This window comes from Trichomonas vaginalis, chromosome IV, assembly GCF_026262505.1.
Source record: "Trichomonas vaginalis G3 chromosome IV, whole genome shotgun sequence".
Taxonomy (NCBI): domain Eukaryota; phylum Parabasalia; order Trichomonadida; family Trichomonadidae; genus Trichomonas; species Trichomonas vaginalis.
Window position 1 is genome coordinate 1957742 of NC_067206.1, and position 22462 is coordinate 1980203.

Genomic DNA, 22462 nt, shown 5'->3' on the forward strand with positions numbered 1-22462 from the left:
GTCAAAACAGTGGCTTTCAAAAAATTTGACGCGTAATACCGAAAAATTAGAATAATTTAATTCAGATAGAATTCTTTCCGGCATATTCGGCATTTCGGAACGAATTAATTGAAATTTTGCAAACCAAATGTCATAGTTCAAAATACATAAATTTTAGCACTGATATTATCCAGGATATATTAGGCTCAAAATAACTTTTGAATAGAATTTAAAATAGAACGTAAAAACATAGTTGATTATAAATGAATATTGTTTAATGTTATATCCATTAGCACATGGATAAATACATTAATAAAATTTTTGAATTATTAGGATTTTTTCAACCTTGATAAAACGCTCAAAAATTTCCATTATATTCGTTTATAAAATTGTTGATATTTTTTATTTGATAAATCAGAAAAATTGAATTAACTATCAAAATATAGAAATAGAAATAAGATTTGAACTCTACATCAAAATAGATAGGAATTACAATAATATAAAATTCAAAGAAATAATTTGACAAAGAACAACATTAAACAAAATTCATATTTGTTTCCAAATAATGTAATATGTTAAAAATAATTAAATGATTCTAGTTTATCGTATACTAGAATCAAAATCTCGAGCACAAAAGTAACATTGAATACTTGTAACTATAGAATTTCCATGTAAACTATTCATTTCTATCGTTTTTTGTAGTCCACATTTCCTCACTCTCGATTTTACTCATAAAAATATTACAAAATCACTATACAATATATAAAATATATATTTATATGGTTAAAACAATGTTATTTTTGCGAGATTTCATCTGAAATTAAAATTAGGGGATTTTTGAATTTGAACTAAAATTTGTGATTGGCAATTATTGAATAATCGATTGGAATATGAAAGAAATACTTTAAAATTGAATAGAATGTGCCGATAGAATTTTTCTCACAATTTTAAAAAGTTGTCCAAATCCTATTTTTGATTGAGGTTTTGCAATTTTTATATATCAAGTGACAAGCTAAAAATCAAATTTTTGTTGTACTACTGTTAATGCAACTATTTGTAAATTACGTTCCTCCTTTGTATTCGAGTAATCAACACCGAGATTACATATTGTAAGAAAATCTTTGGAATTAGATTTTTATTTGAATTTAAATTCGGACGGTCTAGTTCATGTTGCTTCGTGAGAATATATATAATTTGCAATATGAAAATGATATACACGATTCTGTATAAATAAGTAATTATGCTTTAGGAAACTGCTCGGCATTGCATGAGATCTAATCTTAATAATTTTTTAGATATGTTGAAATATGTCATATTTAGCTTCAATATCATTTATTATGGTGTGTCTTTGCTGTTTTGTGATATTGTGTTGTGCATGAAAAATAGCGTGACTTCACTTTTGACAAAAAGTGACACTATTTCTGATGGTTTTGTCATTTATTTGTCAGATTTATAAATGGATAATAATGCTGTAAATCAGATATTAATTAAAAATATTTAAGATTTATGTTCGAATTGAAAAGCAAAATGATATTTTTTTTAATTGAAAAACGTTAATATCTGATATTTTGAAGTTTTTAATATTTGTTAGTATCTTAAATTATTGAATGCATACGTTTTTTATGTTCTCAATTTTAAAAAAATTGTGAAGAATTTAGTTTTTTGGAGATGGATGTTTAATATTTGTGAGTGAGAATGCAAGCAGGAGTTTGGTACTTTAAGGCTAGGTTGAGATAGATTTCCCATTATATTATCTGTGAATATATTGTTTGAAAATTCAAGATATAAAAATATATTATCAAAAAATTTTATATTTTTAAATACAATAGGGTGGAAATATAGTACAATGAGATAGCAATGATATATTTTATAATGGGAGGTAATCTGAAGATAAGTAGCAAATTTTATGCGATTTTGATTGGGAGTTGGAGGGTGTGAGTACTATAGCATGTAATATTATCTCACACCCTCCAATTCTTCCTATGGCGCCGAAAAATTTTTGGTGAAATGCGACGACATTTCACCAAAAATTTTCGGCGCCATATAGAGAACTATAGTCTGCGAGGTACTGATTCTATCTATGTACCTCGCAGACCATAGTTCTCAGCCAAAATGGCTAATAATTTGAGAGTCTATATGATAATGTAAAAGTTAAAACATTCAAGTATTTAAGTATTTCTTTAAAATATTAAGTTTTTTATTTTTCCAATAAAATTCTAATATCAAATATTTTTATTTAACGATTAATTTTATTTATATTTTTATAGTTTTTTTAAGAAAAAATATTGTTAGGGTTTTATGGATTTTCAATTAATATACAAGATAATTCATGAATGTATATATTTCCAAGTTTTTAAGGATGCAACACTTTACATTTGTAAACTGTCAAAAATGAAGTCACGCTATTTTTCATGCATTACAGTTTTGTGATATTGGATATCAATGACTCTTCTGTGAACGAAAAAATCATTAAATTCTAAACGTAAGCGAAACTCATTCAATTTATTATTAGAATCAAATCTATTTTAAAATTGAGCTATTTGATAAATCACAAAAGAATACTTTATATTTTTAGTCAAAATTTGTTGATAGGAGCTTATTGGCGCAATCTACTGATCTTCCTGGAAGGAGCGCACAGACCAGTCAGAAGCGCTCCTTCCAGGACCAGAAAGACTAGAAGGGGGCTCTGACCTTGAGAAAGGACCCCCTTCCAGGTCTTTCTGTGACAATTCGGTTCGCATTGCGAGTGTCTGCTGCTTCTTTTGACTAAAGCAGCAGACACTCGCAATTATATGTCGCGGCAGGTGCATCTGTGGTGTCGGAATGCACTTGCCGCCAACTTCGAGCAATCTACTGATCTTCCTGGAAGGAGCGCACAGACCAGTCAGAAGCGCTCCTTCCAGGACCAGAAAGACTAGAAGGGGGCTCTGACCTTGAGAAAGGACCCCCTTCCAGGCCTTTCTCAAAGGAATATTGTGCCATTGTGGGAGACATACAGTGGCAATGTCTCCCAGAATGACACTTTGTGACCGACAGGAGTGCATAATGCACTCCTGTCGGTCAATGTTTTGCAATCACAAAGTGATTGCAAAAAATTGTGCCATCCAGAGGCAATGTCTCCAGGAATGATATGTGCAGACCGACAAGAGTGCATAACACACTCTTGTCGGTCAAAGTTCCGCATTCAAGTTATGAATGCGGAACATTGTGCCATTGTGGGAGACATGCAGTGGCAATGTCTCCCAGAATGACACATTGCGACCAACACGAGTGAATGGGACACTCTATTCTTTCAATTTTCCCATTAATATTTTTCTTTTTTGATTGCAAGGATATTAGTTTTAAACGGAAATCCGACGGTTGTTTAAGAGTATGCACTTTTGTCACCTACTCACTTTTTGCCCCATCTAATGAGATTTTTTTTTACAATTTTTTTTCCCTTATTTTTCAATTTAGATATGATTTTAAGCTCTCCAAATTGAAGTTTACCTGATGTTTCTTAGTTTTTATGATAATAAAATGTTGCAAAGTTGAGTTTGGATTCAATAAATTTAAGAAAATTTTATTTTACAATGAAATTATAAGAAAGGATGTTTTTATCCTATGTCAAAGAGAATACATTTGTAGATCCCGACTTTTGACATGGTTGAAAATTCCAAAAAAAAAATTCAAAATTTAAAAAAAAAAATTAAAAAATATAAATTTCATGTTAAAAAAATTTTTGAAATTTTTTTGGAAAAATAGAATGTCATATTTTATGTTTTATTGCTATTTTTTACGAAATCAATAAAATATTTGTTAATTTGGCTGAGATTATAAATAAAATCTTTCTAAATCTTGCAATTGATTGCTAAAATCTGTTTTATGTATTAATTGGCATTGAGATTCGTTATAAAAGAATGCGAATTATTTTGTATGAGTAAACGTATTTTGTAAAATTTCAAATTCTCTTCTCTCATTACTTACCTTAGATCTCTCGGCTTTTAGCTCTCAGATTTCGCTCATAGAACTCAGGTTTTAGTTATGTACTCATAGATGTATCATTACTGCCCGCAGATCTCTCATTACTACCTTACTAACCAGATCTTAACTCTCATTACTACCTTACTAACCAGATCTTAACTCTCATTACTACCTTACTAACCAGATCTTAACTCTCATTACTACCTTACTAACCAGATCTTAACTCTCATTACTACCTTACTAACCAGATCTTAACTCTCATTACTACCTTACTAACCAGATCTTAACTCTCATTACTACCTTACTAACCAGATCTTAACTCTCATTACTACCTTACTAACCAGATCTTAACTCTCATTACTACCTTACTAACCAGATCTTAACTCTCATTACTACCTTACTCATCAGATCTTAACTCTCCGACCTTACTAACCAGATCTTAACTCTCATTACTACCTTACTCATCAGATCTTAACTCTCATTACTACCTTACTAACCAGATCTTAACTCTCATTACTACCTTACTAACCAGATCTTAACTCTCATTACTACCTTACTAACCAGATCTTAACTCTCATTACTACCTTACTAACCAGATCTTAACTCTCATTACTACCTTACTCATCAGATATCTAATTATTTACATAAGATTTCTCACATCTCACTCAAGTCTCATTACTTACCCTATCTTTTTAACCTTTTCTGATAATTACTGAAATAACTAAATCCTTTTTTTAGTTTAATTCTGATATTAAATTTTTAAAATCTCTTTAATTTTTTGAACTACGCCTTTAATTTGTAATTGCCGATTTCACAGATTTGAACCATTTAATAAAATAACATTATTCAACTTAATCATATCAAACATGGTAGTTTGATTTTCAGATCTACATTTTAAAAACCTCTTTATTATCTTGAGTTATACTTTTATTATATAATACCTGAGTTCATAACTGAAAACTCTTAATTAGAGTACAATATTCAACTTAATCATAACAAGATTTGTTGAATTTCAAATTCGATTTATATCTTCCATCACTTAAAACTCTCACAGCTTACAATATAAGCTAAAAAGTATATTTTCATAGTAATAAAATTAATTATTAAATTTTTTACTTTTTCCTTTCCAAAACTAGAAAAAAAGGAAGGGAAAAGGGAAAAAGAAAAAAAAGAAGAGAAAAGAAGAAAAAAATAATAATGAGCATATTATATAATTGTGGTCATAGGCCGAGTGGCGTGGAAAGGGTGGAGCCCGAAGGGCGACATCCTTTCCACGCCACGAGGCCCGATTTTTGGCCACTTTTTTGATTTTGGCCGCGTGCCAGCTCCTGGCAGGCGGCCCGCAAAATTGTGCCAGTTTGTACAACCCTACCTGGAAATAGAGGGTAATTAATATATGCGGGTCATTTTATTTTTTTTCATAATTACATTATATATAATAATAGATTATATGTCCAAATCGAACAAATTGTGAATTTTTACTTTTGAATCGTATTCAAATTTACCCTCTCCTAAGAAAATGCCCCAACAATACTATAATAGTTTTTTCAGAGAAACCCAATTGCTTTAATAGTTTGTTAAATATTGAAGGATACGAATAGTATAACAATCCATTTTAATAATATTTTTATTCTATCAATCAATATATTTTTTTTCCGTGGAGATAAAAATAATTTTTCTTTAATTTACGCCATATCACTTTTGATGGAAGGCACATATTCCACCCTTACAGAGGTTATTTTGGCAGTATTCCAACACGAGCAAACATCTCTCTTGTCCTTAGACAAGATCTGTGAACAAGTTAACAGTCCAGACTTAAGATTGGATAACGGTAAGGGAGTTCCAGTTCCCTGCACAAGTATTTCACGTCGTCGCATCAGTTCGATACTCTCAAGCTCAGAATTCTTCATCCGAGCTGGCCCCCCAAGGTCATGTATTTGGGCATTACGTCCACAAAATCCATTGTTCCTTAGTAACGGAGCATTAGCCTCAGCAATTGAACAAACACTAACCGAACACGGTCCACTTCAGACAGAAGATTTTGTCACCTTAACGGGGTTAAGCGGATCCAATGAATCGGTTTTCTCTCACTTCTTCCTTTCTCATCCGGATGAATATAGCATGGACAAGGATAATCGCTGGTGGTTCGCTAATCAACCGCAACCAATTAGACAACAGTTCGAAAATGTGGTTGTGGCAATCGTTCATGCCCTCCACGCACTTGGCCAAGAATCATCAATAGAAGAAATCCATTGGTATCTCTGCCTTGCAACCACAGACGGTAACAAGAGGATTTCAAGGAGAAAGATATCAAGAGAATTGTCAAGGAGAACAGATCTCTTCCAACACATTTCTCGTGCTAAGTATTCACTTCTTCAACCACAGCAGAACCAATTCCCAAGGAAGGTTATCCCAGAACCAATCATTTCTAAGGTTTTTGAACCTGCACCTCTCACGATGGACTTTCAGTATGATTTTCCTCAGTGCGAAACTCCTCCGTGCGTTAATAACGATATTTTCGATGCCAACGATTTCTTTGGTCTCAGTTTTTCATGTAATTTCGATTAAGAACTACTTTAGCCTTACTGTATTTCATTTATATTATGTGTCATTTTTATTGTATATTAAACCATGCTCATTAATTGGGTTATAAATAAAATTTCTTATATTTTATGTTAAATCATTTCAGATTGAAAACTTCGAATTATTAAAAAATTAGTTATTTCAATGATCTCAATTAAGCTTGAGGATAATGAATTAACATGCGAAGATACTGCAATCACATTCTTTTGATGATTTTCTTCATTATGTCCCTCCTGATCATATCACTTCAAATTTCATTTATAAAGCTAAGATCAAAACAAATATTTTAAACTCGAAAGGAAAGGATTAACATAAGGTTTAAACAATGTTTAATTATATTTCCGCAAACAACAGAAAATTTTATGCAATTTGAGAAAAGCCGCGGAAAAAAATTTATTTAAGTTTATCCAATTAATGAATTGTGATTTCTCAATTTATCGACAAGAGAAAGAAAATTCAAAATAAGAATCCTTTAAGAATTCGATTTTATGAGGAATTTCTCTTTATGTAATGAAATTCAATAAAAAAAATACCGATTAGTCATGTGCAGATTCAAGAACAAAAGTCATCATTAAATTCATCTGACAAAGTTTTTATTCAATGTCGAAAACAATGATTGATGTATATTCTTTTACATTTAAGCGAATACCTAGCGCAAATCATTCCTCATATTTACTCTAATCCATGAAATAATAGAAAAAACAATGTAATTATGGTTCAAATAATCAGAGTAGAGGGAGATAAAAATTACCATTTTTCTCTTGGCAAAAATGAATTTCAAGCAAAGTTTAAAAGTCAATGATGAAAATATATCTGACAAATATAATATTCTATATTAAAAAACGAAGAAATCTTGAATGCTCGATTGGACCAACATATATAATCATAAATTGAATATTTGGATATTTCTATAACATTATACATATGTAGTACATCTTGAATTCTTGCAGAATGATCGGTAAAATTAAAATTTATTTTTATGAAATATTGAAGAAATGAGCTATTGGAAAATTATATCAATTGATTTGGGCGACCTTAAACTATTAAAATCCATTTTCTGGAAGATACCGCTTAATTATGTGTTTAAAAGATTCAAAAATCGAATTTCTACTGCTAATCTTTCTCATAAAAACGATTTTCATGCTTTCAAAGAGTGAGAAATATTATGTACAACTAATAATAGTGTTATATAAGTGTAGTTCTTAGTATCTAAAAAAAGTATTAAAAACATAATCTTCAGAATTCTATATAACTAGAACAATAACTTAACAGATGGAGATCATTCAAATACATTATCCCCGATAAAGCCCATATATTAAAAAATATGACATAATTTAAATACTTTGTTAGAAGCCATTAAGACTATCACATGAAACTTCTACAACCATTAAACTTATCACACATATCTATTTCTCATAAAATACTAGTCATTTCGTCTCGTGAAGTATTTGAACAATTATATGTCACTTTTCTATCACATTTACAAAATTTAATGAGAATATACGTGACACAACCAAAACAATCTCGCATTGCTATAGAAGCCGATCCCAGCATTTCATTAGACTCACTTAAAGAAATTCTTATTAAAGACCATAAGTATATGGACGGAACTTATGTTTTTATCCAAAATGGAAAAATTTTTCCTTTTACAACTCATTTAGACGCTTTTAAAGAGGATTCTATAATTTTCATATATATCAAAGATCCATTCCCACCAGGCGAAAAGAGCGTTCCTTTGGATGCTGATTACTTTTATTCTCATCCAGAAGAAGTTCAACGACTTTTAGAGGTTTTTGAAGCCAGAAATATTGAATCAGTTATCTTAACAGCAGAATCCCGCAATATCTCACTTCAGAACATCCAATTGATTGGTTTATATCCAAGAATTGGGCAGACAATAACTTCGGATTACGATGCAAATTTGATGCAGCTCTCTGATAAACAACGCCAGGACTTTCAAAGAGTTTTGCAGTTTACAAGAGACACTGTTGATAGAGATGTTGCATTACAAACATTTATTGCATGCGACCACAATCCTGATTTAACTTTGAATTGTCTATAAAAAAAAAGATCAATTTTCAGGAGTGAGAGAGAGAGAGAGCTAATGCACATTGTTGTAAACAGAAATTCATCAAAAGTGACACCTCAGAAAAGCTAAAATATTGAATTTTTGGAACTTTTGATAGAGCACGTTTTTAAATATTAATTAAAGTAAATGTATATTTTGTAAAGATTCTTTTTAATAAAAAAATAAAATTTTGAAGAAGAACACAAAATCTTCTGAAAAATAATATCACATAAACTCATATTATTTTCTAATATATAACTATTTTATATAAAAATCAAATTCAATGATCTTAAAAGCGAAGGATAAACCTCAAAATTTACGAATATAATGAGTGGGAATATAATGCTTATCTATCATAAAACCATATGAAATATCAATTTTTGCTTTACGCCTATTCCCACTCATTATATTCGTAAATTTTGAGGTTTATCCTTCGCTTTTAAGATCATTGAATTTGATTTTTATATAAAATAGTTATATATTAGAAAATAATATGAGTTTATGTGATATTATTTTTCAGAAGATTTCATTCTATATGCCTATGAAAAGTACTCTCAAAACTAACTTTTTCCTAATTATAATTAAATCTAGAATATTGTATTATGCTTAGTATTATTTCATTTTTCTCATTCAATTTAGAATTTACAAATGTCAAAAAATTGAGAGCTGTCACTTTTGATGAATTTCTGTTTATTACACACATTAATACTATATTTTCAAATTAGCGAATAACACAAATTGAATTTTTTTTTTAAATAAATTGTTTTATTAATGAAAAAGCAGCCACATACTACCATTTCCATATTGGAATAATAACAGAATTTATTAATAACAACAAAAAAACTAACAAAAAAAAATAATATATAATAAAGTTACTTCAAGTTCGGGAACATGGAACTTGCCCTCTTCTTTGTTTCTATCTGCTTCGTCCTTATCCACGGATGCTGCAGTGCCTGGGCTGCCGTTGCTCGGACTTTTTGATCCCAAGTTATGCATTTCATTATGAAGTCGATTACCAAGTCAAGTTCTCCATCTGATATTGTAGGATTTTTCTCCTTTATCATAGCCTTGAGGTCTGTGGAGAACGGCTTCCTTTCTTTCTCGCACAAATCTGTTCTGAAATTATCTTCTTCGTCGAAAAACTCTTCTTTTCTCTTTCCTTCTTGAACAAGTTGCTTGGGAGGGGGTCCAAGAAGGGCAATCATCATAGAAAGGATGTCTGCTTCGTTTTCACCTGGGAACAGCGGCAATCCGAGGAAGAGTTCAATCGCCAGAATAGTGAAACTCCAAACATCCATTGGAGGGCCGTATGGTATTCCAAGAATAACCTCTGGAGCTCTATAGAATCTGCTCTGTATGTATTCGTATATTTGATGGTCTTTGAAGCAGGAGGAGCCAAAATCAATTAATTTGACAGTTGAATTGCTGCCATTAACAAGAAGAACATTTTCGGGCTTTAAATCACAATGCACAACGTTAAGCCTATGACATTGATCTAATGCAGATAGGATTTGCAAGCAATATAATCTGATGAGTTTGATTGGAAGGGATTTGAAGTTATTTTGTTCAATAATTTCATATAGATTCTTGGAAAGAATTTCGAAGGTAACGCAGATATGGCTTCTAAAGATAAAGAAGTCATATGCTCGAACAACATGTCGAATTTCGGCTTTGTTCAATCTAGAAAGAATTTGAGCCTCAATACGACCTTGCTCATGCATTTGTTCTGTATTTACGATGACTTTTATCGCAACTTGGCATTTTAACTTATGATCGTAGCATCTAACAACTTGCCCAAAAGCACCGGCACCAAATAATGATAAAATTTCATATCTATATGCTAAATGATCACCAGCAATTAAATTATAATTATTTGAATCATTATCAAAGCCATAATTATATGGATCATCATCGTTAGGAATAATTTTTCTATTTGCTTGACCAACATAATAGACTTCTGGAAAACTTTTTATTTCATCCATCTCGAATGGTGTAAGGAAAAACGAATAACGCATAATTGCATCATCAGGGGATATTGGAGCATTAGATACAACAGGAGAAAGCATTCTAACTGGTCTACGCACACGAGCTGATTGAATTCTGTATCTTGCATTTTGTTTATCTTTTTTCCCTTCAGGTTCACGCGGTGTCTTTTCCCCAGAAGTACCATATTTTGCATTATTTTTATAATGAACATTTGCAGGAGGCTTCACACGAGGTGTTTGCATTGATTCCTGCATTTGTTATCGTTAGTAAATTCTTTCAAAAGTGACAAATAATTACAACAAAGTTTCTTTACATAATGGTGAACTTTGGACATTAGTTAATGTAAAAAGAAATATCTTGTAACGCATTAGTTGGGAGTTCTGTGTTATTAATTCTTCTTTACGTAAAACTCTCAATGTTAAAAAAAAGATGATATACTTAATCAAATGATTTTTATATCTTATTTAGTGTATTCTTCTAAGACATTTGGAATATATTATGAAATTTAATAACTCTATTTTATTTACTTACATTCTATAAAATAATATTAGCTAAGCTGTTTTAAAGAAGGCTGTGATCCTCTTTTGTGGGTTCTTTGGATCATCATATCGAATTTCATATTTCTTTTTTGAAGGAGATGGTTTTGCGGACTTATTCTGCTGCAAAACTCTAGAAATCAAATTTGGCCGTGCATTTTCTAGTTTTGTTATATTTTGTTGGGTGGAGGAGTTGGTATTGTAATGTGTAGTCAAAGACATTTCTGACCGTGAACTTGAGGAAGGCATGGACATTGACCTAGGGATTTCGTTGATTATCTGAAACGGCAGCAATGTATTGGCCGAAATTCTTCCTTTGACTAGGTCAATGAGTTGATTTTCAGACATTTCCGCTCCTAAAAAGGAAGTATCTATAGCAGGAGGTGTAGAAAGAAAAACAAGTTCTTGAGTTAGTGGAGAATATGCCCTTGCACATTTGAATGTTGTTAAAGCTTGATCGAACTTACTATGGTAATCATCAGGAACAGTAAATTTGCTATTAAGTTTGACCATATCAATCACTTTATGGGGATCGTTTTTATCTTTTAGAAATTTTAATGCTGTTTTAGGACCAAGCTTATCAATATGGTCGATATAATCACATCCAGCTAAGATACATAGTGATGTAAATGTATCAGCTGGCAAACCGATTAGTTTCAAAACGTTTTGGAAATCAATTTGAAGAACATGGTAAGTATCATCAAATTTAAGTAGTGTTGTCGGACATTGGTAAGCGATCAAGTCACTATCTTCAGATAATACGGCATCAACGTATCCAGATTTTGCTAAATAGACTAATTGAGCATCTGCTTCGTAAGGAGCAACAAAATACTCTACGGCATTACGTTGGAGTTCTTGAATCCATGTGTGAACAGTTTCCGGAGTAATTGCTACTGCTTTTTGGTAATTTTTGAATGCCTCAGCGTTATTGCCGATCTGTTCGAAATACCGCGCCTTTTCTAATGCTTGTTCTCTCTCTTGTTTTCTTTTTTCTGTTGTAATCTGTTTAGAAGGAAGGTTTTGACCATCAAATATGATAATCGGCTTGATCCCACAGTTTATAATACCATTAACTTTGCTCATTAGATATGGGAGAAGTAATTTAGTTGAAGGATCTTTGATAACTTGCCTAGGATATTTAAATGCAGCTTTATGAAGCCAAACAAAACCATCAATTGCAATTCTCTTACCTTTAAATTCAGTTAAGTGAACACGCCTACCTGCTGGCTGTATAATTGGAAGTAAACCATTAATTCCCATAAATGTTTTCTAATTTTGGCGCCAAATTAAAAAAATCTTCCAAATTTTTGGTTTGCGCGCCAATTCTAATAATGATATCCTTTCGTTTTGATGTAATTAGTAGAACAATTCAGCGAAACAATTTAATAAAGCGTTAACATAAGATCCATAATTCGAAGTAGTAAACTTATCAAATACCATCTTGAAATCAAGAATGATCATCTTAGATCTAAGTGTATGTAAAGCTCGTTTTTAAGAGAATATTGCATGTGGCATACATTTGGAAAGATTCTCACCAATAAAATTTGATTTAATAAATGATTCCTTCGTTTGCTTGATTGAATCTTGAGAGGGAGATAGCGCATCAAATAAGATTAGGATCTCAATTCACTGATATTATAATTACAGATAGAAACTCAATGAATAAAGTAGTTTTACAGGATAACGAATTTGATTGTTTTGATATCCCAATTGGTTTAATGCTATTTAATCTAGTTAGAGAGGAATGGGGAATGTATAAGAATATATCCCTTTAAATATAGATTTATCCAACCAAATTCGATATCAATTGAATGCAAACGTAATCGAATCTTAACAGCATTACAGTTGGCCATGTAAAAAAACTGTTTATCCGAAGCAATAATTAAAATCTTTTCAATTTCGACCAATTTGTCACAAAATTTTACTCTCAAAATTTCAATTATACTATCAAAAGTGAAAATACACGTACTTTCATAATCACACTATAATTTAAACAAAAATTAAATTTGAACGCGTGTCAATTCAATTATAGATTAATTAGAAATCATTGCAACATATGTGAAAATTTAATATTTGCTTTGAGAATTTTTTTCATAAACCGATTAGACAAAATCTACTTTTAATATGATTACTATAAAACATTCTCTTTTGTGCTACATTAAAGCTCACATTAGAAGATTTTATTTTCAAAAGAATTTTTCTCCATGTAAAATTTGACATCACCTCATTTTCTTTCGTTCAGAAACTATATTCCTTTCAAGAATCATGAATAAAATATTAACATGTCAAATAGAACGGGCATTTGACCGACTGGTCGGTCTCTTACATTCAAAGTTTTCAGAGGTTCTCAAATGATTTCAAATAGTTCAATGAAATATACTTTCTTTTAAATTGCTTAAAACATAATCGCTTTAATGGACAAATCAATTCATTGTTTTATCCACATACTTTTCTAATTGCATAAACATCTCAAATTTAAAACGATGATTATATTTCAATATTTTTTTTGATAAAAAAAATTATGTTTCAAGACCCAGCCTTACCTCCGCCAAGAATCCAAGCAACTGATCCATTCATGATGAGACTCTCGTATCAAGATCAGATTGAATACATGAGGCTAGTTCAATATTTCCAATATTCTGATGACCGCAATAAAAGAAATCTTGGATTATCTACATTCGCAAAACATATCTCCTTAATTCATCGTTTTATTTATAGAGGAGATTCTCAAGATACATACCGTGGATTACTTTGCGGCATTGAATTTGGAATTGATTCCCTTTTGATCAATACTTCCCGCCTGAAACATTTAATGTGCAGATCAAAATCTTGCATGAATGGGTGCTTCCAAAAACTAGGTTATGCAATATCAAGACCTGTTCAAGACTTCCAAACGTTATTTTCACAATCGGGATCTTCATTTGATAATGCATTCATCAATCCAAGACAATGGTGTGTAAGAAGGTTACAGGACCCAACAAATGCAATGACCAATTTTCCAGCAATCCTAAGCATACAGTTTGCTGAAGATAACTCAAAGCACTCCGAATCAGAAACAATTTCTCTTCACGATAGACCAAATTCTCTCCCTGCAATTTGGGAAGTTTCTAGTTTATTGAATCATAAATCATTACCTGGACTATCCCTTGGATATTCCCCATGATGGTTTAATTTTACTTTTTTATGCTCAATTTTTGTTTAATTATTTGGGCGCTCATTAGATTTTTATAAACAATTTACGTAATTCTTATTAGAATTTCTTTCATTATTCACAAGTATCACAACATGCAATAAGCAAGTTCATTAGGTTACGAAAATGATAAAAATCAATAAAACGATAAATCACTGTCAGTTTTGTTTTGAAACTGCCATCAAGAAAGGATCATTCCTGATCGTAATTTTCTAATCCACAATATATTAAAAAAAAACTATTTTTTTTTCTCTGATGGAAGAACAGAAAACCATTGTTAAGGTTGTAATAGTTGGTGACGCAGATGTAGGGAAATCTTCTATTGTCATTAGATATGCTGAAGGCCAGCACAATCCTAACATTAGTCCAACATTAGGAGCTGCATGCTTAGAAAAAGAAGTGTTTTATTCTGGACAAACATATGTTCTCAGTATGTGGGATACGGCTGGCCAAGAGGCCTATCGAAATTTAGTACCTATGTACTTCAGAAATTCTCAAATTGCTATAATTGTAATAGATGTCACAACTTCAAAGCTTGTATCTAGTTTTGAATATTGGTACTCGCTTATACAGGAAAATTGTGAAGAAAACATCCCGATTTTACTGGCTGCTAATAAAATTGATAAAACAGACGAAAGAATTATTTCCAATGATGACCTTTCAGCACTGGTCGCCAAGTATTCGATTCCATTTTTCGAAACTAGTGCCGTCACAGGAGTCGGAATCTCAAGTTTATTTGAACAAGCACTATCAGAATTCTTTAAAAAAGGAGTTTCAGCTTCGCAAAATGTCGATGTTAAAAAACTACAAGAAAAACAATCGGGCTGCTCTTGCTAATTTTAATTTCATTTCATTTCCGGCTCATTATTTGTTTCTTCATTTCAAAACTAACATAATTATTGTATTTTACAAATATATATATATGCATATATTTATTTATTAAATGGGGAGAAGCTTCCTAAACTTTTTAATCCCATAAATATGGTCATTATCTGGAATAAAGAGTTAAGCGTCATATGTCACTTTTTGTACTAAGGAAACATCGACTTTATGCGTTATGACTTTTCGATGAGGAAACAAGTGTTCACGTATTATAAACTTCCTTATTCCAATAAACCGACCCTAAACATAATTAATTCTAAGCATGATAATGGTCTCTTTTCTATGATAACCAAATCAATTTGGTTATCATAGTAAAGCACCAAAAACTGGAATAGGAATAACCGCACTTAAACAGGAATAGGCAGTGTGGAAACTAGAGAAGACTCAACTGATTTTTTAAGCAACTCTTCTTGCCGATTCAAATCTGCTTTGCTAATCATTGTATATTACTATATTCTGATTAGGATACTTTAACGCTTGATGCATGCACATCATTCTTTTAGCTGATTTCTAAAATACAATCTTCTATTAACTTTGAAATTTCTTCAAAAGTTATAGTAATTCCATAGTTCATTCGTAAAATGTTATTAAATAGCTCTGACTATTCCTTTGCACGCAAAATGAGGTAGTATTTTTTGAATTTTTTACTCAAAATAAAACAAAATCTACCCAATTTTATACCACTAAAGCCTATATTGACACACACATATATAAATCTCTATTGTTATAAGATAAATTTGAAAAAATAAATTTTTTTCCTAAAATGTAAAATTATACTTGTATTCAAAGAAAGTAGATCGTTTATAAGGAAGGTATTATATATTTGGGGAGAAAATCCCTTACATATACAAAAATATGAAAGAATATTCAATCATCAGGAAAGAGCTTAGTACTAACCATTTGTGAGACGTTCATATAATATCTTTTTCCTTTTTGGGGTTTTTAATCGGATTATCCATTTCCCTGCATTGACTTTAATTCATTCTTGATGATCTGAGTATACATGATCATTATCGAACGTTTGCCATACTCTTCCATAGTTAATGATTGCTGAAAAATGAATAGTACTGAATAACAGCTGGAATTTCATAAGTATTTTGCGTATTTATACTGATTTAAACATGAAATACTCATACAAAATGCAAAGTTTTTAAAAACAATCAATAAAAGATTTTAAATTAGATAAAATATCATATGTCACTTCTTTTTTCATCTGGATAATAAAATTGATAAATTTTTTTCTAATTAAAGATAAAGATGCATTTATAGTAGTAGAAAATTAATTTCTAGACTAAAGCTTGTTTATTGTCACCGTTTTAAGTCTAAATTTATAGGAAATGGTTATTTTATTATGCATTAAAAGTTCTTCTATAAAATTAACATTAAAATCATCTTTCGCCTAAGAGTAATAACAAGGTTATGCAAATTTTATTGAAAATAGTACGAGAATTTTGTTTGAAAATATAATATGGTTAAAAATAGGGAATGGATGTATGAATGTTCCATATTTATTTTATCCGAGTTGCTTCATGATTCCATATTGCCGATTCCTATTCCAGTTTTTGGTGCTTTACTATGATAACCAAATTGATTTGGTTATCATAGAAAAGAGACCATTATCATGCTTAGAATTAATTATGTTTAGGGCCGGTTTATTGGAATAAGGAAGTTTATAATACGTGAACACTTGTTTCCTCATCGAAAAGTCATAACGCATAAAGTCGATGTTTCCTTAGTACAAAAAGTGACATATGACGCTTAACTCTTTATTCCAGATAATGACCATATTTATGGGATTAAAAAGTTTAGGAAGCTTCTCCCCAATAAATGTCCTTTCATATTTCTTTAATTACTCTTATATCATTTTTAGGCCACAGGTTCATTTTACTTTATATTAATTTCTTAATTCTATTCTCTATAAGATTATAGCAAAAAAAATTCAATATAGCAGATTTAAAAAAATTGCTTAAAGGGATAAAAAAGACAGAAAACAAGATCACATATATACAGTAAATTATAGATACACACTTCGAGAACTTTGAGATAAGAAATTATGTAAATCGGAAGTATGCACAATTCCGATATAAGTGGCTTAGATGATTTGTTCATTCTGCCAAATTCTTGTGTCTAGTCATGCATATCTCTATAAAGATTACTCGCATATATTTTATCAAATTCAAAATCTAACAAGTAAGTTTACTAAACAACAATAATATATTAACTAAATAAAAATTGGCAATCATTCTCTCATGCTTTTTCATCAAACTCAGTGTAATAAGTTTTCATTTGCTCTTTCTCAACAGTTTCCTTGTATTTATTAAGTACATCGCTATAATCATACTTTGATCGCTCAAAGAACGATGATTTCCCTTTTGTCATTAAAATGCTGTTCTTATTTGCGTTTCTCTTCGTTTTCAGTGGAATACTAATACTATTTGCATCATTAACTTCTTTGGGCTTCCAAAATCTCTCGTCATTAGTCCATTTTGCTGTAGATTTATGAATATTTTCATTCAGCATTTCATCATCTTCAAATTTAAATGGCTTAATTGATTCCTTGAACAATTTGATTCCAATATTAGTTGTACAGGATTTTCCTACTTTTTCTTCATTGTCACTTTTTGGTTTTTGTAAAGTTTCTTTCATCCTTTTTGTTTCAGTATCACATTGCCTGTTGTAGAATTCATCGAATTCTCGTTTAGTGATTCGTCTAGATTTATTTTTCGATACCTTCTTCTTTTTGGGAGCTGAGAGGCGCTCATTCGTAGGAAGCGACATAGTTCGGAGAAAATGATTTGAAGGATTTGGAGGCATCCGGAAGTAGCTCTGCGGAATAAAAACTTCTTCATTATTTGAGCTGATTTGCTTCGAATCAGATGCCTTTTGCTCCCTTCTTATACCTGTAATTTTGTATTTATTGGGCTGAACTTTAAAAATCAATGATTCATTGTACATACGCTCTTCTTTGGCGGCATTTTCAGCTTCTTGCTTCCATTTATTAAGGATTTCTTCCCTTTTTAAATTATAGTAATCTGAATCTTTTGGATTCAAGGTTTCATTGAGTTTTGATATCTGTATATCTACTTTTGATTGCGGAGCCTTTGAAGTAACAATTTTATCAGATAGTTCCTGTTGTTTTGAAGCAGTTTTTGTAGATTTAGACGAAGGAGTTGTATTTTGATAAGAATAAGTATAGTCTCTGGTGTAAGAGTATGTATCATCAGAGTTTTGTGTATATTCTGTGTTTTTTTCTTGGTTTGACAAAAGATCCGATTTTTGTGATAATTTGAAAGAATTTTTGGAACTTTCATGGTTTGTCAAAATGTGCGAATCAGACTTTAACCCCGATTTTACAGATTTTTTCTGTGAATTGCAAGATTTGTTTGAGCCGCGTGACGATTCATTTAATTCAGATAAATTATGAGAGCTGATATACAAAGGGCCCACGAAGTCCATTTGTTTTTGCGCCTTTTCTCTTTTTATCACTGATTGTTTAGAATTTTCGGTTTTTTGTTGTTTTACCGAAATTGGTATATTGGATTCTGAATTTCCATCAGAGGCGTTTAATTTATCTTTACCTTTTATGACGTTTTCGAAAGGTTGTGATTCTAAATCTTTTTCATCTTGTAAGAATTTCCATGAAGAAACAGAAGTCTGAGATTTTAATGAGATTTTGTCATTCTTTTGTAATTTCTTTTGATTGTCATTGTCTTCTTTTTTAATTTTATTTAGAGACTGAATTGTTTCAGCAGATTCTTCAGGGTTCTCGTATTCTTCTATTGCATAATACTCAACAGTTGTATATTCGTTTAGAAAATTTTGGTTTGATGAGTTTTGGAAAACATTTTGCAATTTGCTTGAATAATTATTCAAATTTTCGATCATTGCATCATTGTCTTCAACATAATCGAGATATTTGCTGGCGTTGTTCGCTCTGTGCCTTGAATTTGCGAATTTCTCCATAATTTCGAAAGTTTACAATTTGACACTTTTATTTTGAGACATTCCATCAAATACGATTGATATAGAGCCTCAACAAGAATAAATATTATTATATAGAGAGATTTCTTATTAAATGACTACCCTTCGGTTAATTTATAATTCAAATGAAGAATAATTAAAAGGTAACTAAACTCCTTTCGCCGATCCGATTTGCCCCATATTTAAAATATAGCTTGCATATGTAGAAGAAAAGCTAATTTTGAAGTACGCCCCAAATCCACCAACAGGATTTCGAGCTACTAAAAAGGTACTTTTAAATGTGATTTTTTTTATAAAAAATTAAATTTATTTTAAGATCAGACTAAAAACTAATTTTATGGAAAATCTATATCGACAAATTTATTACTTATTGGGTATATAGATTTTTTGATTATGGCGATTATGTCTGATATGCTTCCAATAAGCCAAAACACATTTCATACTGATTTCTATAAAAGGTATCTTTATTATAGAAGTGTAAGCTATATCTGTTTGTTTTTTTATTATAACAAATTCAAAATTCTCTTATAAGGACTAGATGAAATCTGTATTATTAAATCATTAGCTAAATGAAGGTTCAAATAGAAAGTAAATATCAATTTATATGATACTGAAACCAAATAGTTCTTTTAATAAAAGATAACACGCTGAAAATTATTGAGTATTTGCAAATCTCAAAAATCTATTGGTGAATTTGGCTCAACTTTTAAAATTATAACATCCATATCAAATCATAAAAGCAGACAAAAATTAAAGCCAAACCTATCGGCCAATTTTTTTTTTGATATTTTGATTTTTGAGGTATACTTTTAAAAGTGGATTTAAAGCACTGATGAAAAAACATTAACTTCTGTCGTTATGATTATTGATTTAGACAATAATGATTTTAATCTTTGATTATCAAAACACTAAAGTCATCTTTTTAACATTTGCTTGGTAGCATTAACTCAAGTCTAAAGTACTATTTTATGTGGCACTCTTAGAATTTTTGTATTCATTGTACACGCTGAAATAATACCATTAAAGTTATGGCGGACTTTCAAAAAATAGTTTGGTCACCTTTAATAATTATTTAATATTTTGGGAAATTCTTAAAGATTACATTGGTGCAAATTTATCAAAGATAAAAATAATATATGTGGCTTCTCATCATAAATAGCTTTGCTTTTAAATTCAAATTAAAAAAAAAATAGAATCAATAAAAAATACATCAACTCTGAGCCAATACTGGTACCTGTGGAATTAAATCACTAAATGATTTTTAATATATTTGCATATCGATCATTTTATGTCTTTATTTTTAAATGGAATTACTATCATTGAATCATTTGTTTGCTTCAAACATAGAGATTGGAATAATGCATGATTTTATGATGTTATAATAATTGATTCAAAAAAACAAAGAATGAGGAGTTCTGATATTTGACTATTTTAGATGTTTTTTCAAGATATTAGACTTTATATGAATGATGAAATTTAAGGTGTAATATCAAAATCCAATAAATTCATTCTGAGTAGGATTAAAAGGCAATAAAAAAGGAAAACAAAATCAATATTAGAGAAAAACAAAACATTTAAAACAATTATTGCTTCAAAAGAAACTAATTCTATTAAAATGATCTAAAAAAATTAGACCTGGAATGTACTTTCCATCCAGTCTTCAGCGGATGCTTGATCAAACTGGAATAATTCGAATGGATCGTTAGGGAATTTGAAGAAGAGTTGATCAAACAACTTATTCTCATTTTGGTCAATTGGGCATGCTGGGGCAGCTACTTCAACTTTTGCCTCGACATAATTTTCATTCTTTATTGGCTGGGGTGCTGGAGTAGTAGATTTTTTCTGCTTTTGCTTTTTGAGTTTATGACTTTGGCGAAGTTCATGTCTTTGGCGTAATTTGAATCTATTTCTAATAGCATTTCCACTTCTGTTATTAAAGAATTCAGATATCTTATGCCACCTTGAACCAAATTCAAGACATTTTTCGTCGAGTAGCTTATCTTCTTCCTCAGTCCATGGATCATTTCGTAATTGAGGGCTAATGTAATTAATCCATCTTTCGCGACACTGCCTTGGTGTCCTATTTTTCATCTCAAGACTGATTAATCTCCATGACTTGGTACCAATCCTTTCGATGATTTCAGTGAGACGTTCATCTTCTTCGAGCGTGAATTTAATCTTTGGAACATACGCACGCATATTCTTATCAGACATTAAAATGAAATGAATTAAATATTGCATTGAAATTAACGAAAGAACGTGCTTTTACAATTAAAAGTCCAAAATGAGGAAATTTAATTAAGTATAGTGATACCAAGAATATATTATTTTTATTCTTTGCAAACAAAACTCAAATTGAAAGCATATCAATGCAGTTTTGAAAGCTTAATTCCTATGCGGCACGTTTGGAATTTGAATACAAGTTTTGAAACAAGGTTTTATTAATAATTTATGGAAATGTACAATATAGGGTATATATTGATTAATTAAATTTATGAAAAGGTAAAGCGGTTTCTCATTTTTGTATTCTTTTCGTAAAATACTCAAAAAATTTGAATCCTTTTTCATAACTTATTAATGTAAATCTTTATTGCTTAAAAGTCAATCAAGAGTATAACGTAGTTGAATGGGGATTGAAAGCAATTTTTCAATGTGAATATTGAATTAGTTTTTTTGAAATTGAAAACTTGGATTTATGAAATAAATTACATTCAGAATATTGCAGTAATAAAATTCATTATATATAAAATTGAAAAGTGGATTACGAAAGTCTTTGATTCGTTATCTCTTATTTTTATTACCGATATATGTTCTTTTCGAATACGTTCCATATTTTGAGTTATCATAACAATGATTTGAATTGTTCTTAATGCAATTTAAAAACTGATATATACTCTAAACAATATATATATTTTCAAAGGTACATTCACTATTTTTGACAAAATTTTAAATTTTCATGGGGTTGTAAATCTTATAATAACTAGATGAATAAGGAATAAATCCCAGTATGATGTGCATCATTATATTAAACACTATATGTAAGGCTGGTGATTCTATTAACACTTATGAAGATCTATAGTATTTGAGCAGATAAATTTGATAATTTCCAAAACTCTTATATTTCAAAATTAAAGTGTGCGAATGCATTTAAATGAGAGCAAAAAGAGAATGATGCTGCTAAAACTAGGTGTTAAATTCCAATTATTTCGCATCACAAGAACTACCCAGTAAATTCGGCCATCTTTTTTTGCAATTATTCTCTATTACACATATAATATAATGGTTAGGGTTTGG

General features: G+C 30.3%; 8 protein-coding genes across 8 annotated transcripts, besides 8 other annotated features; 4 read left to right on the plus strand and 4 right to left on the minus strand.

The window, feature by feature from the left end:
* Positions 1–3342: 3342 nt before the first annotated feature.
* Positions 3343–3372: a mobile genetic element.
* A 2228-nt stretch (positions 3373–5600) lies between these two features.
* TVAGG3_0011910 (uncharacterized protein) lies at positions 5601–6892 on the plus strand (the record flags this gene model as incomplete). Its single annotated transcript, XM_001326381.1, has 1 exon — positions 5647–6510. One exon carries the CDS (start codon positions 5647–5649, stop codon positions 6508–6510), a length of 864 nt encoding a protein of 287 aa, XP_001326416.1.
* A 1125-nt stretch (positions 6893–8017) lies between these two features.
* Positions 8018–8587, plus strand: TVAGG3_0011920 (uncharacterized protein; the record flags this gene model as incomplete). The annotated part of the gene is made up of 1 exon (XM_001326382.2): positions 8018–8587. One exon carries the CDS (start codon positions 8018–8020, stop codon positions 8585–8587), a length of 570 nt encoding a protein of 189 aa, XP_001326417.1.
* A 50-nt stretch (positions 8588–8637) lies between these two features.
* Positions 8638–8675: a mobile genetic element.
* Positions 8638–8675: a terminal%2Cinverted (terminal inverted repeat of Banshee-A3 transposon ID:TVAGG3_0011930).
* A 577-nt stretch (positions 8676–9252) lies between these two features.
* Positions 9253–9289: a mobile genetic element.
* Positions 9253–9289: a terminal%2Cinverted (terminal inverted repeat of Banshee-A3 transposon ID:TVAGG3_0011940).
* A 176-nt stretch (positions 9290–9465) lies between these two features.
* Positions 9466–10997, minus strand: TVAGG3_0011950 (dual specificity protein kinase family; the record flags this gene model as incomplete). Its single annotated transcript, XM_001326383.2, has 1 exon — positions 9466–10833. One exon carries the CDS (start codon positions 10831–10833, stop codon positions 9466–9468), a length of 1368 nt encoding a protein of 455 aa, XP_001326418.1.
* Positions 10998–11129: 132 nt separating this feature from the next.
* On the minus strand, positions 11130–12432 carry TVAGG3_0011960 (5'-3' exodeoxyribonuclease protein; the record flags this gene model as incomplete). Its single annotated transcript, XM_001326384.1, has 1 exon — positions 11131–12375. The coding sequence occupies one exon, from the start codon at positions 12373–12375 to the stop codon at positions 11131–11133; it is 1245 nt and encodes a 414-aa protein (XP_001326419.1).
* A 1196-nt stretch (positions 12433–13628) lies between these two features.
* TVAGG3_0011970 (transcription-initiator DNA-binding domain ibd family) lies at positions 13629–14356 on the plus strand (the record flags this gene model as incomplete). Its single annotated transcript, XM_001326385.1, has 1 exon — positions 13637–14278. One exon carries the CDS (start codon positions 13637–13639, stop codon positions 14276–14278), a length of 642 nt encoding a protein of 213 aa, XP_001326420.1.
* Positions 14357–14560: 204 nt separating this feature from the next.
* TVAGG3_0011980 (GTPase protein) lies at positions 14561–15142 on the plus strand (the record flags this gene model as incomplete). Its single annotated transcript, XM_001326386.2, has 1 exon — positions 14561–15142. The coding sequence occupies one exon, from the start codon at positions 14561–14563 to the stop codon at positions 15140–15142; it is 582 nt and encodes a 193-aa protein (XP_001326421.1).
* A 108-nt stretch (positions 15143–15250) lies between these two features.
* Positions 15251–17009: a mobile genetic element.
* Positions 17010–17290: 281 nt separating this feature from the next.
* TVAGG3_0012000 (uncharacterized protein) lies at positions 17291–19174 on the minus strand (the record flags this gene model as incomplete). The annotated part of the gene is made up of 1 exon (XM_001326387.1): positions 17435–19150. The coding sequence occupies one exon, from the start codon at positions 19148–19150 to the stop codon at positions 17435–17437; it is 1716 nt and encodes a 571-aa protein (XP_001326422.1).
* Positions 19175–19307: 133 nt separating this feature from the next.
* Positions 19308–20231: a mobile genetic element.
* A 473-nt stretch (positions 20232–20704) lies between these two features.
* TVAGG3_0012020 (RNA polymerase II transcription regulator recruiting protein) lies at positions 20705–21382 on the minus strand (the record flags this gene model as incomplete). Its single annotated transcript, XM_001326388.2, has 1 exon — positions 20798–21382. One exon carries the CDS (start codon positions 21380–21382, stop codon positions 20798–20800), a length of 585 nt encoding a protein of 194 aa, XP_001326423.1.
* Positions 21383–22084: 702 nt separating this feature from the next.
* Positions 22085–22462: part of a mobile genetic element that runs on past the window's edge.